This window comes from Diuraphis noxia, unplaced genomic scaffold, assembly GCF_037042655.1.
Source record: "Diuraphis noxia isolate RWA-SAM2 unplaced genomic scaffold, SU_Dnox_SAM2 contig0001, whole genome shotgun sequence".
NCBI lineage: Eukaryota > Metazoa > Arthropoda > Insecta > Hemiptera > Aphididae > Diuraphis > Diuraphis noxia.
The window spans coordinates 35,247,740-35,271,322 of record NW_028301711.1 but is presented as its reverse complement, the minus strand read 5'-3'; the positions used below and the strand labels follow the sequence as shown (position 1 = coordinate 35,271,322).

Below are 23,583 nucleotides of genomic sequence, written 5' to 3'. Positions count from 1 at the left end.
ATTTTTTATAAAAGAAAATGAAAAAAATAACTGAATAATAAATAATATCTTTTTGGGCTCTACGGTAATCCCTCCGCAGTACATTTATATATTTATGTATTTATATATATAAGAAGATGAAATTTTACTTACATGGTTGCAAAATATTACATTATTAAATTGTCTAATACTGGTATAAATAGTTAAACAAACAAAAAATATTTAAAAACTATTTGGGAAAAAAAAAGAAAAATACACCAAAAATCAATTATTACAAATTTTTATGAATTTAAATAAAATTAGATTGTATGACATGGTAAGGATCATTTATAACAAATTAATAACAAAATTGTTTGATCGTAGAATCCTGTTTAAAATAAAAACAATGCCATGGGAGGAAAATGTAGATTCCATTTAACCCTAATTTTGAAAATAAAATATCTAATAACTAATAACTTGAAATTTCATTATGTCTTCCATAAAATCAAATCAAATTTCATCGTTTTTCAACGATATACATTTTTCAAAAAAAATCAATGGAATTGTTAAATTACATTGAGATTTAAGAGGATGTGATACCCGCATGTGTTGTCTCCATCTTACAAGTGCTTAAAATAGCACATTTTACACTCGGCAGATCACTTATTGCTCCATTAAATCAAAAATTAAAGTGAATTGACTTCTTATAAAATTAAGAGGTAAGAATATTATTTGACAATCTCATGGGCTTTTTACTATATTTTAATTTTGAAATGAGATAAGTATTTTAAGATGTACAAAAAATTTACAATTTTAAAATATTATAAACTCATTTCAAAATTAAAGTATAGTAAAATTTCCTGCCTTCTTACTCCCACCTTCCAATCTTTTCAATTTTACAGGGTTACCATAGGGTGATTTCTTAATCAAGTCTTTTCATGTATACTTATTATGCTATATTGTATAGATTGTATAGATTGTATATTATCTCTTAAATAATAATAAAAAAAAAAAAAAAAGTATAGTAAAAAGCCCATGCGATAATTAAATAATATTCTTACCGTCAAATTTTATAAGAGCCAATTCACTCTAATTTTTAAGCTAACAGAGCTAAACACAATCTGCTGAGCATAAAATGTGCTATGTTATGCACTTGTAAAATGGAGATAACACATGCGGGTATCACGTCCTCGTTTAAAAACTAAATACAATAAATGTTTAAATATTTGTTGACATAATAAAAATAGTTCTTATTAAAAAATTTTTTTTATTGATATTAAGTTGAAGTGTTTTAATTAATACACATAATATATATATATAATATATATATTTCTAATATGAATAGCAACTACAATAATTAAATAAAAATTAATATTAAAAGGTTTTACACCTATTTTAAAGGATCTGTTTGATACCGTGACGGAGATAGCCCAATCAAAGACATGGCTTTAGAAAAATCTAAATCATTAAATAGAGAACTGGCAATACTTGCTGAAGTTATGTTTGACCCATCACTAGTTGTAGGAACATCTTCTAATGTCAAACTATTAGCATTACATGATTTCAAATAAGACTCTAAATGTTCAACCAAAGCATTTGATCTTTGGAAACTTGATGTTGACAGCAAGAGTTGACGTGATGAGATTACAGCAATCAAATTTCGTAAATTATTTTTGGCGGTATCACCTGAACTACCAATACAAACTATTTCACTTAGGAAATTCCATAGAAATCTGTGTATTGTATCATCTTTTGGAAATTTATCCATTAACGAAATCTAAAGGAAAATATTGAATAATATTAATAATTATTTATAACAATTTAATGTAGTGTGTACCTTAAGTTTTTCCAAATAAGTCACATCATTTTTGTATTTATCTTTAAAATTAATTACATCTGGATCATATTTATTGAAATCAACACATTTTTTCTGAAAAAAGGAAATATATGAGTGTTTCTATAAATATTGATATAATATAATCATGATGATAACCTAGAACATTTAAAGCAAAATAATTAAATTTAAATTTGTTATAGGATATAACTTACTAATGCCATAACAATATCTAGAGTTAATGATTTTTCTGGTTTAGTAGTATAATGCATGTTCATTGGACGTCCATAATCATGTATTTCATTTTCAAATGATGGCAGAACCCAATAACATGTGATAGTTGAATCAAGAGTCGATTTGCCTTTATCGTAAGGAGCTAAATTAACAATTATAGTATTCAATTAATCATTTTTCAAAGTAATGGTTGAACAGTAAAAAATGTCTTACAACAGATGATTCCAACACATGGAATGTACGATTCAACAGTGGGTCCTTTTATTTGCACTTCATAATCAAGTTGGGCCTCAATATCTCTTAATGTGGGTGTAGCGATTGTTTCAGGATGTGAATGATACCACCCAACTAATACCATATTTTTGGCTGTAAACGTATTTCGTATTTCTTCTTCAATCAATGAAGTAAGTTCCGCATCATGTAGACGACTTCTGAATGGGTATGCATTTTTCACAGTCAATGCTATAAAATGTATAGATTGAAAAAAATATCTACATAAGATTAATTGATAAAATACAAACTTTGTGTAGAAAAATCCCAATTTCCAGCGAGATACCCAACAACTTCTGAACTCATCAGATGACAGTGAAAATCTAGTAATAATTTTGCGTTTGCTGATATATTAACATGAAATGGTTGAACTTTATTAATATAAGACCAATCTGTACATTCCACTAATGTATTGAGATTTCTGCAAAAAATTGTTATCATTTAAACTATAATAATTATATTAATTATTTTTAAATAAAAATACAAAATATAAGAAAAGTTATTAAGAAATACATTAGAATTAAAAATGTTTAAGTAAATTTTAAAATGATAAACTGGTGGCAAACTATTACGCATATTTTTCAATTATTTTAGAATAATTCATAATTTTCTTAAGTTTGAATTAAGCAATAATAAATAGATATTCTCAAATATGTAAGTAAAAATTGTTATAAAACACTATAAATAATTATGCATTAAAGAATTTAACTCAATAAAGTTGAACAAACTTACTGATTACTAGATCTAGAACGAATTTCACTAAATTTGATAGGTTCTTTTGCAACTGGTGACTCAATTGATGGAGTCAATGGTAAAACTTCATTTTGAGTTGCATATGTCACATCAGTTTCTATATCTTCAACTAAAAACAGTTCTTTATTAACATTTATTATAATACCATGTTTAAATAAAATAAGCAAATATATGAAGAATATTAGAAATCCTGATAGTGATAAAGGACATCACATTCACATTTATTAAGTATTGTATTCATTACAGATACATACAACATAGGTACCAAACTTGAGGTTGAATACCAATTCTATATTCATAAATTTAACTTTAAAGTAAATTAACTTACTAAGAAAACTTAAAACAGACAATACCTTTGTAAGTACTATAGTTTGTTGCTATATTTTAATTTTCAAGTGAGTTATGAGTGAGCAATATATTGTGATTAAATATGTCTAGAGCTCATAATCACAAATATATGTCCTCTATAAGGGACATAGAAAAGAAATTATAAGAGCAAAACTTTAACAGTTGATTGCAGTGACAGGTTTAAGAGGGAACTGTTGCCTTTCATCTTTGGGACTAAGCTAACTATTTTTCTAAAGCAAGTATTATGATATATCAATAGTTACTATGAAATATTGGCATTGAAGAATATGGTTATTTAATATTTATGGGCATTTAAATACTCTGAATGGCTAAGTAAAATAATATAATTAGATCACTACCATAATAATATAATATAAATATTTTTTAAATAAACAATTAATTTTTGTGATTAATTTTATGTGTATATATTTTAAAGATGATTAAATGGTTTTAGATGAAAATGTTAAGCATTATAACTATTTAAAATATTTTATCATTGTGAAACAAATATATGAAAAAAGTAAGAGTATCCACACTTCATACAAATGTGTTGGTAAATGTATATATCATAAGACTACTGATTTCATTTGACATAGGAAGTAATTAATTAATATAATTATTATAAGCTATGAATTATAACCGCCACACTTAGAATCTAAAAGTAATCTAAAAAGTATAATGAGTCATCAATGGATAAAAATATAACAAGATAACGTAATTGAAACACTCTCGGTGTCGCACAAATTTATAGAATAACCACAGCCATAAGACATACGAGTATACACGTCAAAAAAATGATTTACATATGAGTAAAAAAATATTATGGGAATTAAAATTGTACATAGATTTAAAATATAGTTAAATAAATTCTTGAACTTTCAATTAGCCCCTTCCCCTTGATGAGTGATAAAAACCGGCCTGGATTGATTGATATGTTTTAAATAAATATGTAAATTTAGGTTTCAGTATTACTAAAATATTAAATATTTAAATTCTTACCTGGAACTGTATTGTGCTCAATACTTGAAGATTCTCGTTTTCTAAAGTATGCATGCTTATATGCATCCAATTTCTTTCCTTTATAACGAATCTATGCATTAAAAATAAAAATAAAAATACACAAATATCTTTATTTAATACTAAATACCTATAATTTATTAAGCTTTATAAATTTAAGTGTAATGATTTTACAATTATGTACAACTAAAAATTGCATATAAATATTATAAGGTAGAAATGTTGTAACATGTGAGGTATGAGACATATAAGCAAAATTAAATTTTAATTACTTTATAACTTGTTATATTAGCCTATGTTTTCAATATACTTATTATTTACTAATTTACTATTATCACTTTTTAATTAAAAGAATATCAGCATGTTATATACCAATATACCTAATTTCCAGAAAAAAAGCTACACAATTTATTGTAATAAAATTTCTGTAATACCTCTACATTTAATTTATGAAATGAATAATTTGGGAAAGCGCGTATCACTCTGCTGTACATTAGGTGTCTAGAGAGTCACTATAATGAATGTGTTAAATTTTAATTCAAGGATATAAATCGTTTCTAAGCGATAACTGTCTTTCAACCTGTTATTACCAAATACCAAGTATATTATTGTGATTAAAATAATTTATTTTACTATTAACAATTAGTACTATACAGAAGGTTAAATTAATTTTTCTCAAAAAAACTGTATTTAAAAATGTCATTATGTATGAAATATTATAATAAACCTATTCTAAAATTTTAAAGTACCCCAAACAATATTTTTAAATTAAATAAAATAACTAAAAAAAAATGTAATATTTTAGAATTTTTGGTTAAAGAATAAATTACTTATGTGGGACCTTATTTTAAATTTTTACTACTCAAGTATAAAAAAGTAACATTTCATAAATTTGTTATTACTAAATAATAAAATAATATTTAGATTTTTAATTTTGATAAATTTTCCAAAAATTTGATCTTTGTGTGCTTATAAAACAAAATCTTGCCTAAGTATTAAAAATATTTTTAAACTGTTATTGTAACAAAGTGTGAGAAGACTTAAATTAATTTTTTAAGCTTTTTGACCCTAACAAATAAAATTTGATGGACATTAAAAGAAAAAAAAAATTCAAAACATAATCAAATATAGAATAAATATACAATGTTTTACATTGTATTTTGTTATTGAATTACATAAAAATAAGAAAATCGCTCCATGATAAATTTAGTGAATATCTAATGTTATAAATTTGAACTTCAAACGCTCATTCAACTTTAATTTGGCTTTTCGGTTAGGTATACATTTAATTTTTCTGATAAAGGTAGACGAATTCGAGAGGGATCTCGTAATAAATTTTCAAATCTAAGATATAAGAAGAAAATATTTTATGAATTTCTGAATCAAAATAGTTTTACTAATTATTGTAATTTATACAAATTTTGTCAATATTTGAATATCAGATTCTCATAAAAAATTATTATTGATTTATGCTTAATATTTATTTTAAATTTCCTTTAATAGCAACTAATGAGGAATATTGAGTTACATTTTCAAGTTTATAGGACAAGGAAACAATTTTTTATCGACATTCATATTTTTTTTTTTGTAAGTGATGAAGCATTCATATTAACTAAATTAGCAAGGATCCAAGGCCCCCAGCCCATGATATGTTGAACATATGAAATTGTCAATGTGTGAACCCATCAAGTTTACAAAATTACCAATGTGATTGAAAGGGCTAAACATCACATTTAGACCAGTAGTTTCAACCGGTGTGGCGCAGCACACTACTGTGCCACAAGATCGACTAGGTGTGCCACAAAAAATGTCTGATATTTGTAATTATGCTGGTAAAAATATTGAAAACAGTGCTTTATTCCACTACACTGAGTGTGTTGTGACAACTTGTGATGGATAATAGTGTGCCGTGAGTCAAAAAAGCTTGAGAACCACTGCTTTAGATAGATCGCGAACGTTGAAGGGAAGTCGACAGTTGAAGGATGTGACAAGGACACATTAGACAAAACCTACTTTTTAAATATTTGTATTTCATTACATAGTTAATTTGAAAATTTGTAATTCATATCTCAATAAGTTAATAACAAATTTATTGTTTAATAAAAGTGTTAGTATATATAAATATATATATATATATTGTGCATATTCTTTTATTCAATTGCCTATCACATCATACAAAGATCATGGGTCATATGACAATGGACCACACTTAAAATGTTTGTTTAAATATTTTTTTGATCATTCCATGACACAAGTATGCACAACACATAAGAACATAAAATATGAAAGTTATGAACATCATTTGGAAACTGAAAAGCTATTAGAAATACAATGTACTTTAATCTTTAGTACCATACTCTTATTAAAATTAGAGTGCACCAATCAGTAGATGAAAACACTTTGAATTTGTGTATTATATCCCTACTACTATCAGCCAACACAGCTGTCTCCACCAATCTCACATCGTGTATATATGTACGAATAGGTGTTCTCATATTTTGAATAACAATATTATGTAATTGGTGTTATAAAAGTAAATAATTTTAGTTCATTAATAATGGGATATTTTGGGTAATAAAACACCTGTCTCCAGTTCCGTATCTAGGCATTGGCAAGGTGGGCGGTGGCCAAGGGCGCAGTTTAAAATGATCGCGCTAGGGTCGCAATTTTTATATCATATATAAATACTAAAAATTAATTTTAAATTTATAACATTGGTTACCAAGGGCGCACATAGAGCTAGTTACGGCACTGCCCATCCCCTCAGACGTATAATCCAAAAATATATTAGGCACATGAACAGCCGAGGGAGGCACAAGTTGTATTTAAATATTAAATTAAAACAACCCCAACCCCACAAATTAAATTATTCTGGCTACACACAGACCACGCCTCAGATGGGAAGACTGTGTGAATAGAGGAGAAGCTAAAGAAGTAGAATCAAGAGCAAACTGTAGAGAAATAGTTAAAAACAGAATAAGATGGAGGGAAATCTGTTTTACAGAATGGTTTTAAGGCCAGAAAAAAAATTTCTTTACGTGCATAGTACTACCTATAATTTTATTTTTTCATAAAGCTAAGTTTATACTTTACTATGTTACTTTTTCATCAATATTTAAAACTATATAATAACTATGCTTGGTTAAATACTTAATTTTAATGCTAAAATAGTTTTTATTCAACCATACTACAACAGCAATTTATTAGAAAGTACTCTTAGAAAATAATATTATTTATTTAGGAAGACACCATTATGTCTTAAAATTGTTTCTCACTAAAGTAAACACAATAGAAAACCAAAAGCAACTGTCAATACTTTTATCTATTTAGAATGGCTATTTTGTACTGTCAATTAAGACTATATGTATAACAAATTGCTATACACTATACACTGTATACAGCATGCTTCGTTGTTGTTAACAATGAAGCATGTTTAACCAAATGGATAACATGATAAGCAAAAAAGTATCAAGTTACTATAATTTAAAACCATTGATTTTTATACTATTATAGACACAAGATACTAACTTTGTTAAATATATTGATTGCAATGGGAAGTATAACCATATAAATATTGATTTAAATGTCTATGAGTATAACATTATAGTATCATCCACCCACCCCTCCACTTTCCCTAATTATTATAGAAAATAGACATAATGTTTTATAAATAAGTATCTATACTTTGAAATTAATATCTATAAATGGCATTATTTCTAAAGGTTACAATCTATACAATATTCATCTTAAAGGTATTTTAGTATTTTTTGCCTAAATAACTAAAATAAATTCTATTTTAATAATAGGAAATGGGAATTCAATGTAGATCACATATTTTCTAAGCCATTATAGGTTAGGTTATAAAATTAATACTAAAATAATTAGATGCATTTGTGTTGGTTACCTATTGTGGTTGAGATTAAATCTAACCAAATTTTGTAATAATATACTTAGGTAGGTTTAAAATATATTTCAACAATAAATTCAAAATCAATTATTGTTTGATCCAAACAATTTTAAAAGGTTTAGGCACAGTGAAATTAAAAATTATAAGCTTCTTTTAGAAAACCAAATTGAATAATCTTGTGGTAAAGTAATACATAACTTCTGTTCTTATCGAAGCTGCTCAAATAATCAGAAATTTTGGACAGTTTGTATACCTACATAATAATAGTGTATTACTTTTAAAATATAGAAAAATACAATGAGCTGTTTTATACCTATGAGTACGGATATATAATATAAAGTATATAAATCAAAAAAGCAATATTTCTTTTAAGTATCAAAATAAAATTACTAAAAACCTAGTGAACAATAGAGTATTATTAATTTAGACTACTTAGGCAAGAAGGATTTTTATAACATTTTAAAGAATGTACCTATTTGATGTATTTATTATGAATTGAACTTACTGATGACCAACCACAGCCAGCTTTTTTTATTTTATTAATTATACTTTTACAATTGTAGGCCCATGCACTAGGAGATGCAAATTCGTTTAATGTCTCAACTGATCGGATTTTGCCATCTGGTAATAAATCTCCCATAAATCGTTGACCCTAAAAAAAAATTATTTAGGTAGTTTCAAAATTATGTAAACCAAAAATCCTTTAAAAGATTATAATTTAAATAAAAATCATAACTTACATTTATTTCTTACTTTAATACATCCTTAAATTAAATTACTTTTCAACCCAATTTCAAAAACAGGAATAAAAATATTCAATCCATTTGACAGTTTACTCACACAGCAATAATAAGCTCAAAAAATTAAAAATGATTGAATAAAAGCACAACAGGGAGTATATTTCAGTCAACAACAAGTACATGGTTATTTATGTATGATCGACATGTGATCTTCAAGTTCAAACTTATGACACAGAGAACAAAAATGAATAAAATAAAACAACACAACGTAAACAGAATATATTCCTAATATATAATCAATCACAAGCTATTGCAGAAAGGGTATACATTTAATGTTATTAACAGTTATTGAATGGAATTATACGAAAGGAATTGAAAATGAAAACCATGCAAATCAACTATGAGCAAGCGCATGCCGCTCGGCACTGAGACGGAAAGATTGTTCCATATACCATGTACTCGAGTGATAAGACAGAGTTGCCAGGCTCGAGTATATTTGTCTCCAACAGCATTTGCAAGGTGACCGTGCGGCTGGTGGTGCCGCGTACACGTCGCTTACTGGACCTAGCAGATGACGTCGACGGTCCCACCGTCTCTTCCGAGTCGCCCACGGCCGTGCCATTCATCTCGCAGTCGTTCACCATTAGAAGTAGCACATGTGAGAGTAAAAGATACAGGAAGTCGCGTGTCGTCGTCAAGTCCGGTCTAGAGACTGGAAAGGCCGTGTCGCAGTAATAAAGATCGAGGCAAAGGCAGGATCGGCGTAGTACGGATATGACCGAGACCACTGTTCGTGACGCAAGCAGCGAAAAATGGAATTTGTGATCAACGCGCGATCGAGGACCCGTTGACGTACGTAAATTATCCGCGAAAAAATTCAAATTTAAATGATTGGAATAATTTAATGATAATATTGATAATAGATGCGCACATAACAATTATCAGCGACCGTCTTATCAATATTACACCACCTCCGGTCAAAAGTACACAATCACCGCGATCGTCGCGCGTCGTCTTCGATCGTAACTTACGCGCAAGACGAAGCGTAAGATAATAATAATTTCTATGATAGATAAAAATAATAATTAGTAGGTAACCACAATACTTAAATTAATAATAATTAATTAATAAATAAAATAGTATTATACGATCCGCTCGAACAACGTAGGATTTGAGACATTAAAATTATGAATACAAACATAATATAATATACGCCATGTTATAAAAATTTGGAGTTGGTAATAGTAGAAATATTTAATTTTTTGCAAGTGGTGATGTAGTATTGTAGTCAGTATTTCAGTTAACTAATAGCAAGGCACTTTTCTATTATATAATATAGCCAAGATAGTCAATTAGATTTAATATGAAAAAAGATAACTCTAAATGTCCACTTTATGAACAAAGAAATTTAAAACATTTCAGTTTATAGATTTTTTGAACTAAAAAATATTGATAGATTTCAAATTTCAATAGGCAAATAAATGATTTTATTTAAAGACCCTTGAAATAAACTACTTAAATTCTAAATTAATGGTATATAATTGGCGAGATTTGTATTAAGATATTTTACAGTTCAGTTTCAGTGTGATAAACTATTCATTTTTTAAAAATAATTATGAATAATACATTTTTCAAAAAAATTTAATTTTTTCAACTTACTAAATTATACTTTAGTTAAGTCGCTGCTCGCTATAGATGCATGTCTTATATTATAAAACTTGATTTATAAATAATTTTAATCTAATATACTAATTATAAGCTCTATTATCTTTATTTCAAATTTTTAACTTTTATTTTTTTTTATATATATATATAAAATTCATTTTTACAAAATAAATTACATGATTATTTTAAGTCTATAGTGTTAGGAAAAAGTTAATTATATTGCATATAGGTTATGCGTTTTTTTTGTGTGTATATGTCTGTGTACACGATAATTTGTCGAAATAAATAATAATGCTTCGATTTTCAACTTCTATAACTTTACCGATTGGAAAGTGAATCTAATTTCTGTTGTACCGATATTCTTATTGTGTACACTTATAACAGTACAAAATTGAAATTTACACTAAATGTGTATTTTATTAATTCCTATACTTGATAAAATTTTCAAAATATTTCAACAATTTTTAAGTTATTTATAAACATTTGAAATTTTCCATTTTTTTTTTTCTATAAATGTCAATAAAATTATATTCATTAGGTCAAAAAACTTGAAAATTTAATTTAAGGTTCCCCATAAGATTTGCGATGTACCAAACGTGCGGTCTTGACCAACCATACATATGAGCATATGCATAGCAATGAAGGTTCGTCATTAGTAGTTACCGACGACATCCTTAGGCGAACGGCGAACGACATAAATATAAATGCAAAACGGCAAGCACTGATCAATAACTTGGCCGCGATGTTATTCGGGCGGTGAACAACGGGACGTCCGTCAAGTTCAACCGCGGAAAAAGCACAAAAAAAACTTAAGCCGGCGACTCAACGAAAGCAACATTATCGCCAGACGCGATAGCCGGAGGCCAGAAGTATAGGAGAGCGAGAATATTCGGTACACTTCGGTGCAAATTTCTTCCGATGTTCGAACAATTACTAAAATAAATGGAGATCCAATAAATGGTGGGACATTTCCAACAATACGTTCAGCAAACATCCAACATAACTATTGAACAGGTCACAGATGTAATTGAATTCTGTTACATGAGTGCCGCTAAGTTCGAGAACGTGATGACATAGGAACTAAAAAAAGGTTTCTATTTTATAATCTAATATATATTAATATTCAACACCTATAGATTAAAACAAATTTAAATTTAAGAGGGTTATAGCAGCAATTTTAAAACTGCCGATCCCATCTATCAGGTGCGTACCCAAGAGTTTTCAAAGGGGGTGTCCAAATTTTTTAATATGTAAAAAATGTGAGCTTATAAGAGTACAAGGGAGACCGATAAAGAGGAAATATTTTAGTGGTGATCGGAGGATGTACCGCAGCATTCTGTTCATTATCCTATATTATATAATAAGGGGGCTGGAGAGTGACATGTTTTAAGGAGTAATATTTAGGCATTTCATACAAGCCCGGCGAGTTACCGAGTTGAATTCGGTGAGCCGCGTAAAATCTATGTTCATTTGAAAACGGATCTTTTAGGGCTGGTAAAAATTATTATTATATTATTATTATTATTATATTTCATACGCGTACGACCTTTTTTATCACCTGATGTTTTCGGAATGAGTTTACAATCTACCTATTTTAAACCTAAAATTTTCGAGTCAAGTTAACAAAAAAAAAGAAGATAACTTAGGACCCAGTTTACATTTGCCCGTGAAAAATACTGTATTTCCTAAATGCTAGAGCAGTTTGTTTTGAAGACAAAGAAAATTGATATAAAATCCATTCTATCGTTACCTCTCTTCAACTCTTATGGAAAATGTCATTAGTGAGAGAGAGAGAGAGAGAGGTCCAACGCCATAAATAAATTTCAACACTTTTTATTTTAAAGATTTACGAATTGAATATAATTTAAGAGCAGGGTATTAATAAGTGGCAACAACAAGAGCTATGAGACAATGAGACATCTCCATATTTTGATCAAAATCACTTATTTGGATATATTTTTATTGTTAATTATTTGTCCATGATATATTGATATCATTATCACAGTTTTAGATATCATCTAAAGTCGTGATTACTATAGAACAATTTGAATTGTATTGCCAAAGTATTTGTTGAATAATGCACAATCATTTGTGCCGCAATGTCATGATCTTAAGTCCGTGAACAAAGTGAAAGTTTTAAATTGAGTCCAATCATTGGACATAATTATTTTTTATCTAAATACTTTAAATCATTGTATATTTTGATTTAAACGTCCCAATTAATAATTTTACAATCTGAATTTCATAGTACTACTAGTTAACATATATCACCTTGCAGTATTATAGTATTGTACTCATTATTGTACTTAACACTTAACGATAAATACCTACGATTCATGATATTTTATTAAATTGTTTGGTATTGAGTTAATTAAAACATACAAAAGTAAAATCCATTACTAATAAATACTTACATAACATTATTTCATAGGTGTTCATATAATTAACCATGTTTTTAGGAATCTCTAAATTCCAAAAAGGAGTTTCATTTTTCCGAAGTAAATTAAAAATTGTTATTAATATTTAATAAGAACAAACTAATGTATTTTTTGTTTTAATTATTTTCTAGATATATCAAAAATTAGTGCAATGTCTCAATATCATACACTAAAAATTGAAAATTCCAAAGAGCATGTTTATAGTGTCCAAATAAATAGACCAGAAAAAGCTAATGCAATGAACAAAACAATGTGGCTGTAAGTAATATTTTAAAATGTGTACATATATTCTGTGATCCTGTGATTGATATTTAAAGCTTTAAGCTAGTAGAAAGTTTAAGAGCCACTAAATACTTCCATTTGGATTTGGAAGTTTCAATTTATTTCTTCTATAACATTCTACAAGACCCAATCAAATTATTATACATTGATATTTCTGTTATTAGTAGTTCTTTTTTATTTTAATTCAAGGCTAACCAAAGTTCACTAAGATCCTCAAACTATAAGTTTGTTATCTATACTTAAATCTTATGAATTTATTATTTACTAATTTTAGAAAGTTTGATAGTCATTATTCATTATACTTATAAAGTTAAGTAATGCAGGCAATTAAAATTCTAAAGGGAACCCGTTTTTATTATGACTAGAGTACAAACTGTGTTCTAATCATATAATTATAATAATAAAACCTATAATAAGTACATGTTTTCTACTTATTATAACTACTACTAATATAACTTAAATATATTTTACATAATTTATTTGAGATACATACTACATAGGTGATATAAACAATGAACTATAAATCGATTAATATTTTCTATAATTTATGTGATTATATTCATTATGGTCATTCAGATGGGGGGAGAAGGGGACAATGGGACCATTTTACCTCAAGCTAATTTTTGGTATATTTTTAAAAGGCCCCATTAAAGTCTTGTGTCAACCACATATATATAATACTCCTATAATATAATTTATTATTTAGTGGTTCAATTACAATAACAATGCTCAATTTTCTATGGTATAGAGGACTGTGTGTAGACAATAATTTTAGATGAAAAACATGAATGTTTTTTATTATCTTGGTATAGAATATAGATTATATTTTTTAGTATATTTGGTAATACATTGTTATAATATTGTTAAAAATGTAATGCAGTACATGAATTTAAATGAGCTTGGTTGGTTAAGGTTTGAAAAAATACATTTGCAAGAATTATTTTAATTTTAATGAGCACTTAGTTTATCGTCCCATGTTATGATGGTCAAAATGCCCTTACACTAATTTACCTCTGACCCTAAAAAAACCTTGAGAAAACCCAAATTATACTGTATAATTGCAATGCAGTACAGAAAAAATCTATTACATTGCCACAATTCAATTTATACAACATAAGTGGTAAATTAAAACGTAAAATAATTTGTGTTCTTGAGATTTAGTGAGAAATTTGATGAAAGTCTTAAGAAACAATTAAAGTATATCATGTGACCAATATTATAAACTTATTTTCAGGGAAATAGGAAAATGTTTCAATGAACTAAATCAGAACACAGATTGCCGAGTAATTGTTCTTTCAGCTAATGGAAAATATTTCACTTCAGGTACAATTTAAATGTTGAATACTAATAATATACATATGTATTAGACTAATATTCTGTCCAGTAAAATAACATACTATTTATCAATGTAATTATGTTCTTCTGAAAATCCCCACCTCAGAAGAACCAGTTTCAATAGCAGTGTGTCGCATGGGAATAAAAAGAATTGGCCTGTTCCCCACTGCTCAGAGTTTAATATTTTATTCAAAATTAATTTTATAATCTCATTTTGATAAAAAATAATTCACTTATTCTTATGATCATTAGATATTCAATAACAAATTTTTATTGTGTTGAGAAGGTATGATATTCACATATTATTATTTTTTTGTCCAATAGGAATTGATTTATTTGACATCATGAATCTTGGCCAAGAGATTGCAAATCATGATGACATTGCAAGAAAATCAAAAGTTTTACATTGTTTTATTAAGACATATCAAGATTGTCTCACATCACTTGAAAAAGTATTATTATATTTTATTAATACTCGTAATTCGTATAATTATTCTCAAAATTGCTATTAAAAATAAACAAATTATTTATTTATTCTAAATATGTATAAACCTATTATTAAGCAAATATCTATTTTTAAATATTCAAATTTTAAATGAAAACATTTTAATTTAATTTGTCAGTGTGATAAACCTGTGTTGACTGCTATTCATAATGGATGTATTGGCGGTGGAGTTGATCTAGTTTCAGCTGCAGATATAAGATATTGCACAAAAGATGCTTGGTTTCAACTAAAAGAAACTGAAATTGGTTTGTTAGACTTTGAAATATTATCTTATAATAATATGATATTTTCTTATGGAAAATTGCTTTTTAGTTGCTTGACTATTTTTTTGTTTTACTAAAGTTGATCAACAATTTTAAGTTAAGATCTTAAAATTTAGCCTGGTTGAACATTTATTAATGACTTTATGTTTATTAAAATAGGAATGGCAGCAGATGTTGGTACATTGCAAAGGATGCAAAAAATTATTGGGAGTATAAGTACATTCAATGAATTAGCATTTACTGCTCGTAAATTTCATTCTGAAGAAGCTAAAAGTATTGGTTTTGTGACTCAAGTTTATGAAACTAAAGAAAGGTAATTTTGATAATGATTTACTTTTACATATTAATTACCTACTGATTTTTAATTGTTTTTAAAGTTTATTGTAATTTAAGAAAGCAAATTATATATTTTTGTACTCCTAATGAATTTATGCACCACAATGATTATCTTTGTACTTATATAGTTATTAATTTTTAGTATGTTGGAAAATGTTATGAACATTGCTTCAGACATAGCCAGCAAAAGTCCTGTAGGAGTCCAAATGACCAAAAGAAGCATAATTTATTCACGAGATCACACTGTTCAAGAAGGATTGGATCATATTGTAAGTTAGCGAGTATTAAAAATGAATAATAGTAACTCACTGTTCTAGTTTTTTAATAAAAGCTTAAACAACAAAGTCACACTTTCTATGTTAACACATTAACCGCCATATACCTACCAGCGTCCATTTTTGATCGTTACTACCATAATTTACAACAACCAGCGACCATAAATTAATATGGTTTTATATTATAAGCTTTTTCATGGTGCTATAATAATGAATAAAAAAAAAGTAAAGTGTAGTGGACTCATTATCATTGTTTTGATGTAGTATATATTTTTATATTTTAAATATTTTTACAAATCAATAACAATATAAATTTGGAATGACATGAAAAGACGCACCTGGCAATATACAATATTTGCAGGCACATAGAGTTAATGTGTCAATACCTTCAAATAATTTAAAATTACTCATTACTAAATTTAAATTTGTTTAATACCTATTTGACTTATAAATACTTTTACTGTTTACACTATTTTATTAAAAACAATTAGTAATGTTATTACATTCGTAAATTCAAGTTTATTGGTGAACTAATATAAAAAATAATATTCAATTTACAGGCAGATTGGAATCAAATATTATTACAAAGTGAAGATTTCATTAAAGCATCAATGGCTGTTGCTACAAAGGATAAAAAACCAATATTTTCGAAACTATAATTAAGTACTTTAGTTAACTTAATTTTAAATATTATTTTGGACATGAATGAATTGCTCACACTCAGAACTGTATCTTAACAGTTTATTTAAAATTAACAACCAATGGTTAAATAGTATTACAAGTGAAGATTTCATTAAAGCGTGAATGGCTGTTCCTTTAAAGGATAAAAAAATATATATATATTTTTGAAACTATAATTATGTATTTTAGTAAACTTAACTTTAAATATAATTTTGGACACGAGTCAATTGCTCTCATTTAATTTTTGTCTTGTCAATTTATTTAATATAAACAATTTAAACCATTCAATGTTTAGTTTAATTTAAAAAATTATTTTTATTTTAGACTTGGTTACATATTCTAAAGAAACAATATCTGCAAATGTTTGTAAAATATTAAGTCTATTTCATTTAAGTTTACCCACTCAACCAACATAAATCAATTGTCATCTCGCAGCCCCTCCGCGGAAGTCCTAAACCAAGACAGTTTTAATGTTTGATGGATTAGTCAGTATGCTCAAAAGTGGGTTATCTAAGATTTAATAGATATAGCAAATTGTGTTATTAGAACTAGTACAGATAATACAAATTGAATATGATTAAAAAATTAATACATTTTATCAGAAGAGGGCAATTGATACCATTAATAAAAAACAATGATACTTTTAAATAAATAGTCATATGTTTTGAAATTTATAGTTTATTATTTTAAGTTCATATTATATTATTTAATACATTTATGTGTAATAAAATAACTGATAATATATTTATGTACAAGTTATTTTATTTGTTAACTATATATGGTGGGCGTCATTAATAACATGTTAAATCCTTATTATTATTATTAATATTAACACATTCACTGCATATCATATTTGAGTATACTTGTGATGCTTAAAACATTGAGATATTAAAAAAAAAAAAATTAAAATTAAAATGTAATGTATTACTTACATATGCAAATGAAATACTTATAGCAAAACAAACTAACTATGAATAGGTAAATTGTAGCACTAACCAAATTGAAATGCATTTAATAACAAGGTACAAGACATCATTCAGTGTATTTAAACAATATTAAATGACGCTATTTTATGTCATCTGCAGTGAAGGTGCTAAGTCGAATAAAAAAAAAAAAAATGTTTAATGCTTTGACCAAAATATAATATTTTGCAGCACTTATTTTGACTATCAGATACAAGTATTTATTATTTTTAAGGAAGTAATTTTTGGATATTTACTATTCCCAAATAAAAATCATGAAAACATTTAAGGAAATAAGACATTGATGGTACTTTCTATTCACTGAAACTTAAATTTAAAAAAAAAAATTGATATCTACTAAATACCATATGAGAATTAAAAATAATTATTACAATTTAGTTAGAAAAGGACGTCATTTCTTACATTTACTTAACTATTTTATTCAGAAACAGTTTAAATTTTAAGAAATACTTTTACATAATTAGCAAAAAAATAAAAAATTATTAGGAAATTTAAAGTTTCAAATACTTTAACTTGATAGTATGTTTTATAATTGTATATAATATAAATGTTAATTCATAATAAAGACTGAAAACTAAATAAATAATACATTTTGACATAACTCATAAAATGTTAAAAATTTCAGATCAATATTTTAATGATGGAAACTATTGATAATTAATCCATAATGCAGTAAATTAATTTCTTTGCTAGTTTAGGCCCAATTAATAATTTATATTCTTGAACCCGTTCTTCTTCATCTTTGTTATTACCAATGACTTTAAACGCTGAATAAGGCATCAATGAACCACGATACAATACTGGAATCTATTAATTGTAATATTAATGAATGGGTACACTATTGTCTATTTCCAATAAATATTTACATTATCTATTGTGGAAATATCAGCATCTTGAATGTCACCAGACTCGTTGAATATTGAATACTTTTCATTATCAAGTTTTTGAATGCATTTGTCAATTGCATGCCATGTGTATTTAAGGGGGCACAATAGATAAGATGGTCGAAATTTTGCCTTATAGCGCATTTTTGAGCAAGAGTGTATATAAAAGCCCATATAGTAATACTTCAAATTTGGGGACATTTGATACAATTGTCTAACTAAATATATTTCCCTAAAACATAATTAGCATTAATTGTTTTCAATCTTAAAGTAATTATTTATTATTAACAATTTTGAATTTACCTCAAAGAACTATAAGTTCCCAACACTAAACTATGATAATCTGGGTCATAAAATAAATATACAGATGATACACATTTTGGTAAAATATCTATTACTCCAACAGCTATTAGTTTATCACCAAGCCAGTATTGTTGATGAAATGAACCATATCCCGGATGATCAGGATGTTTAGATTTTTCCTCCTAGAAATAAAATTAATAAAATTAAATAAAAAAATTACGGTGTGTTGGACTTGGAAGCATTTGTCAAGTTGGTGGATCGATTGGACCAAAAAACTTTTTAAAAAAACTGTGTTACAGATGACGTGGTATTTTAGTCCTAGGAAAGGTAGTAATGTGGTATGCTATATACACAATAAATGTTCATATCGTATGATATCTACAAATATTATTTATTCAAAAAAAGCCACAGATGGTTTTTCACCAAAATTAAGTTAGAGGTGATATCTAATCTACAGGACATTGAAGTTAATGACGAAAAAATGGTAGGTGGGTTGGCGAGTGTTGAAAGTTGACATTTGTAGTTGAGTAGAAGTTAAGAGCTTATTTTAAGATTAGGTTAGGTTAAACACATGTATACCTGTACACTGAAAACAATCAAATATTTTTAGTCTCTTATCTTTTTTAAAAATATTTTGGTGTTGACATAAATGTGGGTGGTGGGTTTTTAAAATTTTAACTGTGTCATTGAAATAAAAGTTCACATCGCCACTAAATATTGACAGAACTTGAATGAATTTTTAAACCAAAAAATGTGTCACAATTTTTGACATTCATAATTGATTCATGAAGTGTGTCAATTTATAATATAGGTAAGATTACAATCAATCAAGTGTAGATACCATACAACATAGTGTATTAAAATTTGTAGATAACAATTATTGTGTAAATAGCATGCGACACTACTGCCATAGGAAATTATTGATACCTTCAAAGGAGAATCAACAAGAAATGATAAGTATTGTTCCATATCACAGTCATCTACTTTGTCGTTGTGCACAGCTATTTGGTATTTGGCAAATAGGGCAGCTCCAGCAGTGAAAGTTTGAGCAAATGCTTCTGTACCGGTCTTGACCAAGGACACCTTATACATACAAAGTTTTCAATAAGTTAAGAAATAAAATCTTACTTTTAGTGGTGAATCAATAAGAAATCGAATAAATTGTTCTCTCGAACAATGTTCAATTTTATCATCATGTATAATAGTTTGATATTTTTGGTATACTGCAAACTCATCTTCAAAAGAATTGCTTGAAGATTTCATCATTAATAATTTTATCTAAAATTGATTACTTTTTTTAAATTGGTTATCTTAATTATTATATCTATACATAAAAATTATTTGTATTTTTGAGTAAAAAAAAAAATAATCAAGTATTAATTAACTACTTATCTCAATTAATTATTATATATTATTTTTTTTTTAACTTTATTTAATATTGATTATTTAATTTAAATTTCATAATGATTGTAGTTTTACTTTCTAAGCTTTGACTTATAAATTAATTTTTATTAACTGTATAATTAGTAAATATAAGGTTGGTAAATTAAAATGTATGTGTATTTGTATACATGTTAATCATTTAAATCTATTATTTAATATAATTGTATGATTAAAGTAAATAATTTTAATTTTGTTTATAAAATATATGCATATATGTGTGTATTATCCAGAACTAAAACTATATATTTTATTCAACTATAGATAATGTTGTATTAATAACTACAGTATATGTAATTTAAAATATTGAATATATTAAAAACAAAAAGTTGAAAATAAGTACAAAAAATAAATACCATGATTTATTTTTTAGTAAAATGATAATCATGATTATTTATCAGAAATTATTATTAAAAGTATTTAAAATTCTAAATATAGTATTTATTTAAAAAAAAAATTAAATATAATGTGGAACGCACAGACAATAATATTATATTATATTTTTTTTTAACCTATGCCCTTCAATGACAGCCTTAATTAGAATAATATAGGCAAGTACCTTAATACTCCAGTATTTTACATACAATTTATGAATTTGGACTTCATTTATCTTTTGGATATCTTTGAAAACAGGAAATTAATGCTCAATTAAAAAATATCAATCAACAAATTATGAAAGTTTGCAATATCATGAACAGGTAAATAGGAAAATAGTACATAAGTTATACAATTTAGTGGCTCAGTCTTATAACAATTATTTCTATACTACGGCCACTAATAGAACACTTCTGAGTTGCAATCATTTGCCTCTTTTTGCGCATTCCCACAGCAATTAGGTGGTAGAGTGGGAAAAATTTGGACACGGAACCACCACAGAGCTCAATCAATTGTATGTGCGTAATAATAGCGTTCTCTCAGTGGCCGGAGTATAGTTCTACCTATGCTGGACGTATATGAATGCATTTTAAAATTAAGTAAACATGTTGAATGTTTAAGTTAAAAAAGTATAATTCAATAGTTAACTGTTAAATAATGATTAATTTATTATTAACACTAGTCACATAATTAAGTTAGAATCAGTTAGTCAGTTAGTTATACCACTAAAAGAAGGTACCTAAAAATTAGCAATGAATAAAATTTATAATTACATAAAATATTTCTCAATTAACCTATTAATATGACTACTTACTCTTAACTTTTTATCTTCACCAGTAGATACTGAATCATTCTCTGCAATAAATTCTTCCAAACACTTTTGTTGAGGGGCTGAATTTTTAGGTACAAAATTTGGATCCTTGGCTAGTTTCTTTTGAATACGTAATAATTTTTTTTTTTTTGAAATCGGCAAATTTGGATTAGCTCCTTCGCCTTCAGTATTTACAAATGTTGATAATTATTATCTTATTAATATTATTTAATATTATTAACAGTAGCTAAGAAGATAAAAAAAAAAAAAAAAAAAAACTATACCAGGCTTAACTTTTTTGGTTTCTTTCTTAATTTCAGAGTTGCAACTTAAATTAAGAGGTACAACCATTTTGCTATCTTCTATAAAATTAAAAGTATTGAAAAATTGTTATCAATTATATATATGTTTAGTTTAATAATTCAATGGTCACAATTACGATTTTTTTTAATTTTGATTACCTTTATTTATAGCAGCTAAAATACTATTATGAGAACCAATAACAGAAGAATTTTGATCTTCGTCAAATAAGTCAGTGTTAGTAATTTTCATTTTATCATCATGATTTTGTATATCTAGAAGTATAATAAATCATAATTATTTATGTATTAATTTGTTCATTAAAGGTGCAACTTACCTTCTAATTCATATTTCATGATGGGCTCTCTTTCAGCATATTCAGTATTAACTGGATTTTTCTCACATTCCCCATTTTTTAAAAATGTAGTTACTCTTTTTATAATTTTTTTCTGGGACTTTGATAACTCAACATTTAAAGCATCACATCTATTTTAATGAAATAATTTGATAGTTAGTCACATTCAAGTTTAAAATAGAATACAATTTAATTAAAATAAATACCAAGGTAGATTTTCCAGTCAAGAACAATTCTTTTAGAAACCATATTTTAAGTTGTTACTATTTTTATATTTCCATATTGTTAGTTTGGTATAAATAAAAACTAAAAACTACACAGCAGTCTTAAAACATGCAAACGTCTATAACTTTATACTTCTTTATCTGACTTTTTAAAAAACAGATTATACCTGATAGTGTAAAGTGGACAACAAGTCTTTTCCATCGATGATTTGTAACAATACTTGCCAGCACGGCGCCACCCACGATCAATCATATCTTGATATGCTCCTACTGTAAGACTTGAAGCCCACATTCCTATCAATCAATCATATTATGTATATTTAAGGTAAAAGCATCGACAAAATATGTATAATATATTATGCTAACCAGTGCTAAAGCTGGAATTTTCTTTCTTGCAGTAACCACAAGAAGATCTTCTAGTTGGCCCATTATAAAATATTATGCTTTTTGCGTCATTGATCTGCATGATTAACAACCAACTTGAAAACTAAATTAAATTTAAAAGATATTAACGCACTCAGTGGGATAACGTTTAGAATCAAAAATCAAAAATCCAGTCGCCGAATAATTCAACGAGTTAAAGTACAATGTATTCACCGTACAGAGTTAAAGCAAAATGTTTAATACCCACGCCAAATCGTTATCAATAGACTACATTTACAAACAGTGACAATAATTATTATTTTAATATTCTTGTCTAAACAGTACCAACGCACATTGCTCAGTGTCTACTACTGTTCCAAGTGTCCACGAATAATTTAATTAATATTATATTAGATTTTATTTCCGTTTTGAAAAATACGTATCTGAAAACTACAGCAGCAGCAGCTGTGCCTGCGATTTGCATCAATGTTGATAATGAATGATAACACAATTCCATTCCACAATACAATAATAATTAATAATGTAATCACGATCGCAGCAGCTGTAGATAGTTACCGACTTACTGTGCCTTAGACCAGTGGTTTTCAATCTGGGAGTCGCCAAAAACAATAGACGAAACGATTTTTCCATTTTATTTAAAAATAAAATAAAGTTAATTTTTATTTTGTTCTACAATAATATGC

At 26.7% G+C, this 23,583-nt stretch overlaps 3 protein-coding genes across 11 annotated transcripts; 1 reads left to right on the top strand and 2 right to left on the bottom strand.

Moving 5' to 3' along the window:
• Nucleotides 1-49: 49 nt before the first annotated feature.
• On the bottom strand, nt 50-9,990 carry LOC107167506 (MPN domain-containing protein). Of its 2 annotated transcripts, none has more exons than XM_015516561.2 (9): nt 9,514-9,990; nt 8,827-8,973; nt 4,397-4,487; nt 3,029-3,158; nt 2,548-2,717; nt 2,240-2,488; nt 2,008-2,168; nt 1,796-1,888; nt 50-1,735 (listed from the first exon to the last, which is right to left on the bottom strand). In XM_015516561.2, the coding sequence occupies exons 1-9, from the start codon at nt 9,703-9,705 to the stop codon at nt 1,349-1,351; spliced, it is 1,620 nt and encodes a 539-aa protein (XP_015372047.2). In that variant the 5' UTR covers nt 9,706-9,990; the 3' UTR covers nt 50-1,348. The 2 variants fall into 2 exon arrangements, with proteins under 2 accessions (XP_015372047.2, XP_015372048.1); XM_015516562.2 differs by having other exon boundaries at nt 9,062-9,657.
• A 2,776-nt stretch (nt 9,991-12,766) lies between these two features.
• Nucleotides 12,767-17,589, top strand: LOC107167516 (delta(3,5)-Delta(2,4)-dienoyl-CoA isomerase, mitochondrial). Of its 2 annotated transcripts, XM_015516593.2 has the most exons (9): nt 12,768-13,112; nt 13,186-13,224; nt 13,296-13,422; nt 14,681-14,769; nt 15,106-15,233; nt 15,405-15,531; nt 15,709-15,862; nt 16,028-16,154; nt 16,721-17,589. In XM_015516593.2, exons 3-9 carry the CDS (start codon nt 13,316-13,318, stop codon nt 16,817-16,819), a joined length of 831 nt encoding a protein of 276 aa, XP_015372079.1. In that variant the 5' UTR covers nt 12,768-13,112; nt 13,186-13,224; nt 13,296-13,315; the 3' UTR covers nt 16,820-17,589. The 2 variants fall into 2 exon arrangements, with proteins under 2 accessions (XP_015372077.1, XP_015372079.1); XM_015516591.2 differs by having other exon boundaries at nt 12,767-13,224.
• Nucleotides 17,590-18,337: 748 nt separating this feature from the next.
• Ate1 (arginyltransferase 1) lies at nt 18,338-23,381 on the bottom strand. Of its 7 annotated transcripts, none has more exons than XM_015516584.2 (11): nt 23,233-23,381; nt 22,883-23,003; nt 22,684-22,810; nt 22,275-22,423; nt 22,099-22,212; nt 21,922-21,999; nt 21,641-21,819; nt 19,939-20,094; nt 19,012-19,193; nt 18,691-18,940; nt 18,338-18,631 (listed from the first exon to the last, which is right to left on the bottom strand). In XM_015516584.2, the coding sequence occupies exons 2-11, from the start codon at nt 22,980-22,982 to the stop codon at nt 18,482-18,484; spliced, it is 1,485 nt and encodes a 494-aa protein (XP_015372070.2). In that variant the 5' UTR covers nt 22,983-23,003; nt 23,233-23,381; the 3' UTR covers nt 18,338-18,481. The 7 variants fall into 7 exon arrangements, with proteins under 7 accessions (XP_015372070.2, XP_015372067.2, XP_015372068.2 ...); XM_015516581.2 differs by having other exon boundaries at nt 23,114-23,347; XM_015516582.2 differs by having other exon boundaries at nt 23,119-23,347.
• Between the last annotated feature and the right edge of the window lie 202 nt (nt 23,382-23,583).

Bases quoted from the DNA above. Each gene is read 5' to 3' on its own strand.
- LOC107167506 (XM_015516561.2), bottom strand. From the start codon at position 9,705: ATGGTGAACGACTGCGAGATGAATGGCACGGCCGTGGGCGACTCGGAA. The intron at 8,974-9,513 runs GTATATGGAACA...ATTTTTTTTTAG, and splicing joins TCTTATCACTCGAGTACATG to GGTCAACGATTTATGGGAGA. The intron at 3,159-4,396 runs GTAAGAATTTAA...AACTGTTTTTAG, and splicing joins TGAGCACAATACAGTTCCAG to TTGAAGATATAGAAACTGAT.
- LOC107167516 (XM_015516591.2), top strand. From the start codon at position 13,176: ATGTTTTTAGGAATCTCTAAATTCCAAAAAGGAGTTTCATTTTTCCGA. The intron at 13,225-13,295 runs GTAAATTAAAAA...ATTATTTTCTAG, and splicing joins AGGAGTTTCATTTTTCCGAA to ATATATCAAAAATTAGTGCA. The intron at 14,770-15,105 runs GTACAATTTAAA...TTTGTCCAATAG, and splicing joins TGGAAAATATTTCACTTCAG to GAATTGATTTATTTGACATC.
- Ate1 (XM_015516584.2), bottom strand. From the start codon at position 22,982: ATGCAGATCAATGACGCAAAAAGCATAATATTTTATAATGGGCCAACT. The intron at 18,941-19,011 runs GTAAATTCAAAA...ATTATGTTTTAG, and splicing joins GGAACTTATAGTTCTTTGAG to GGAAATATATTTAGTTAGAC. The intron at 18,632-18,690 runs GTAAATATTTAT...TACAATTAATAG, and splicing joins ATATTTCCACAATAGATAAT to ATTCCAGTATTGTATCGTGG.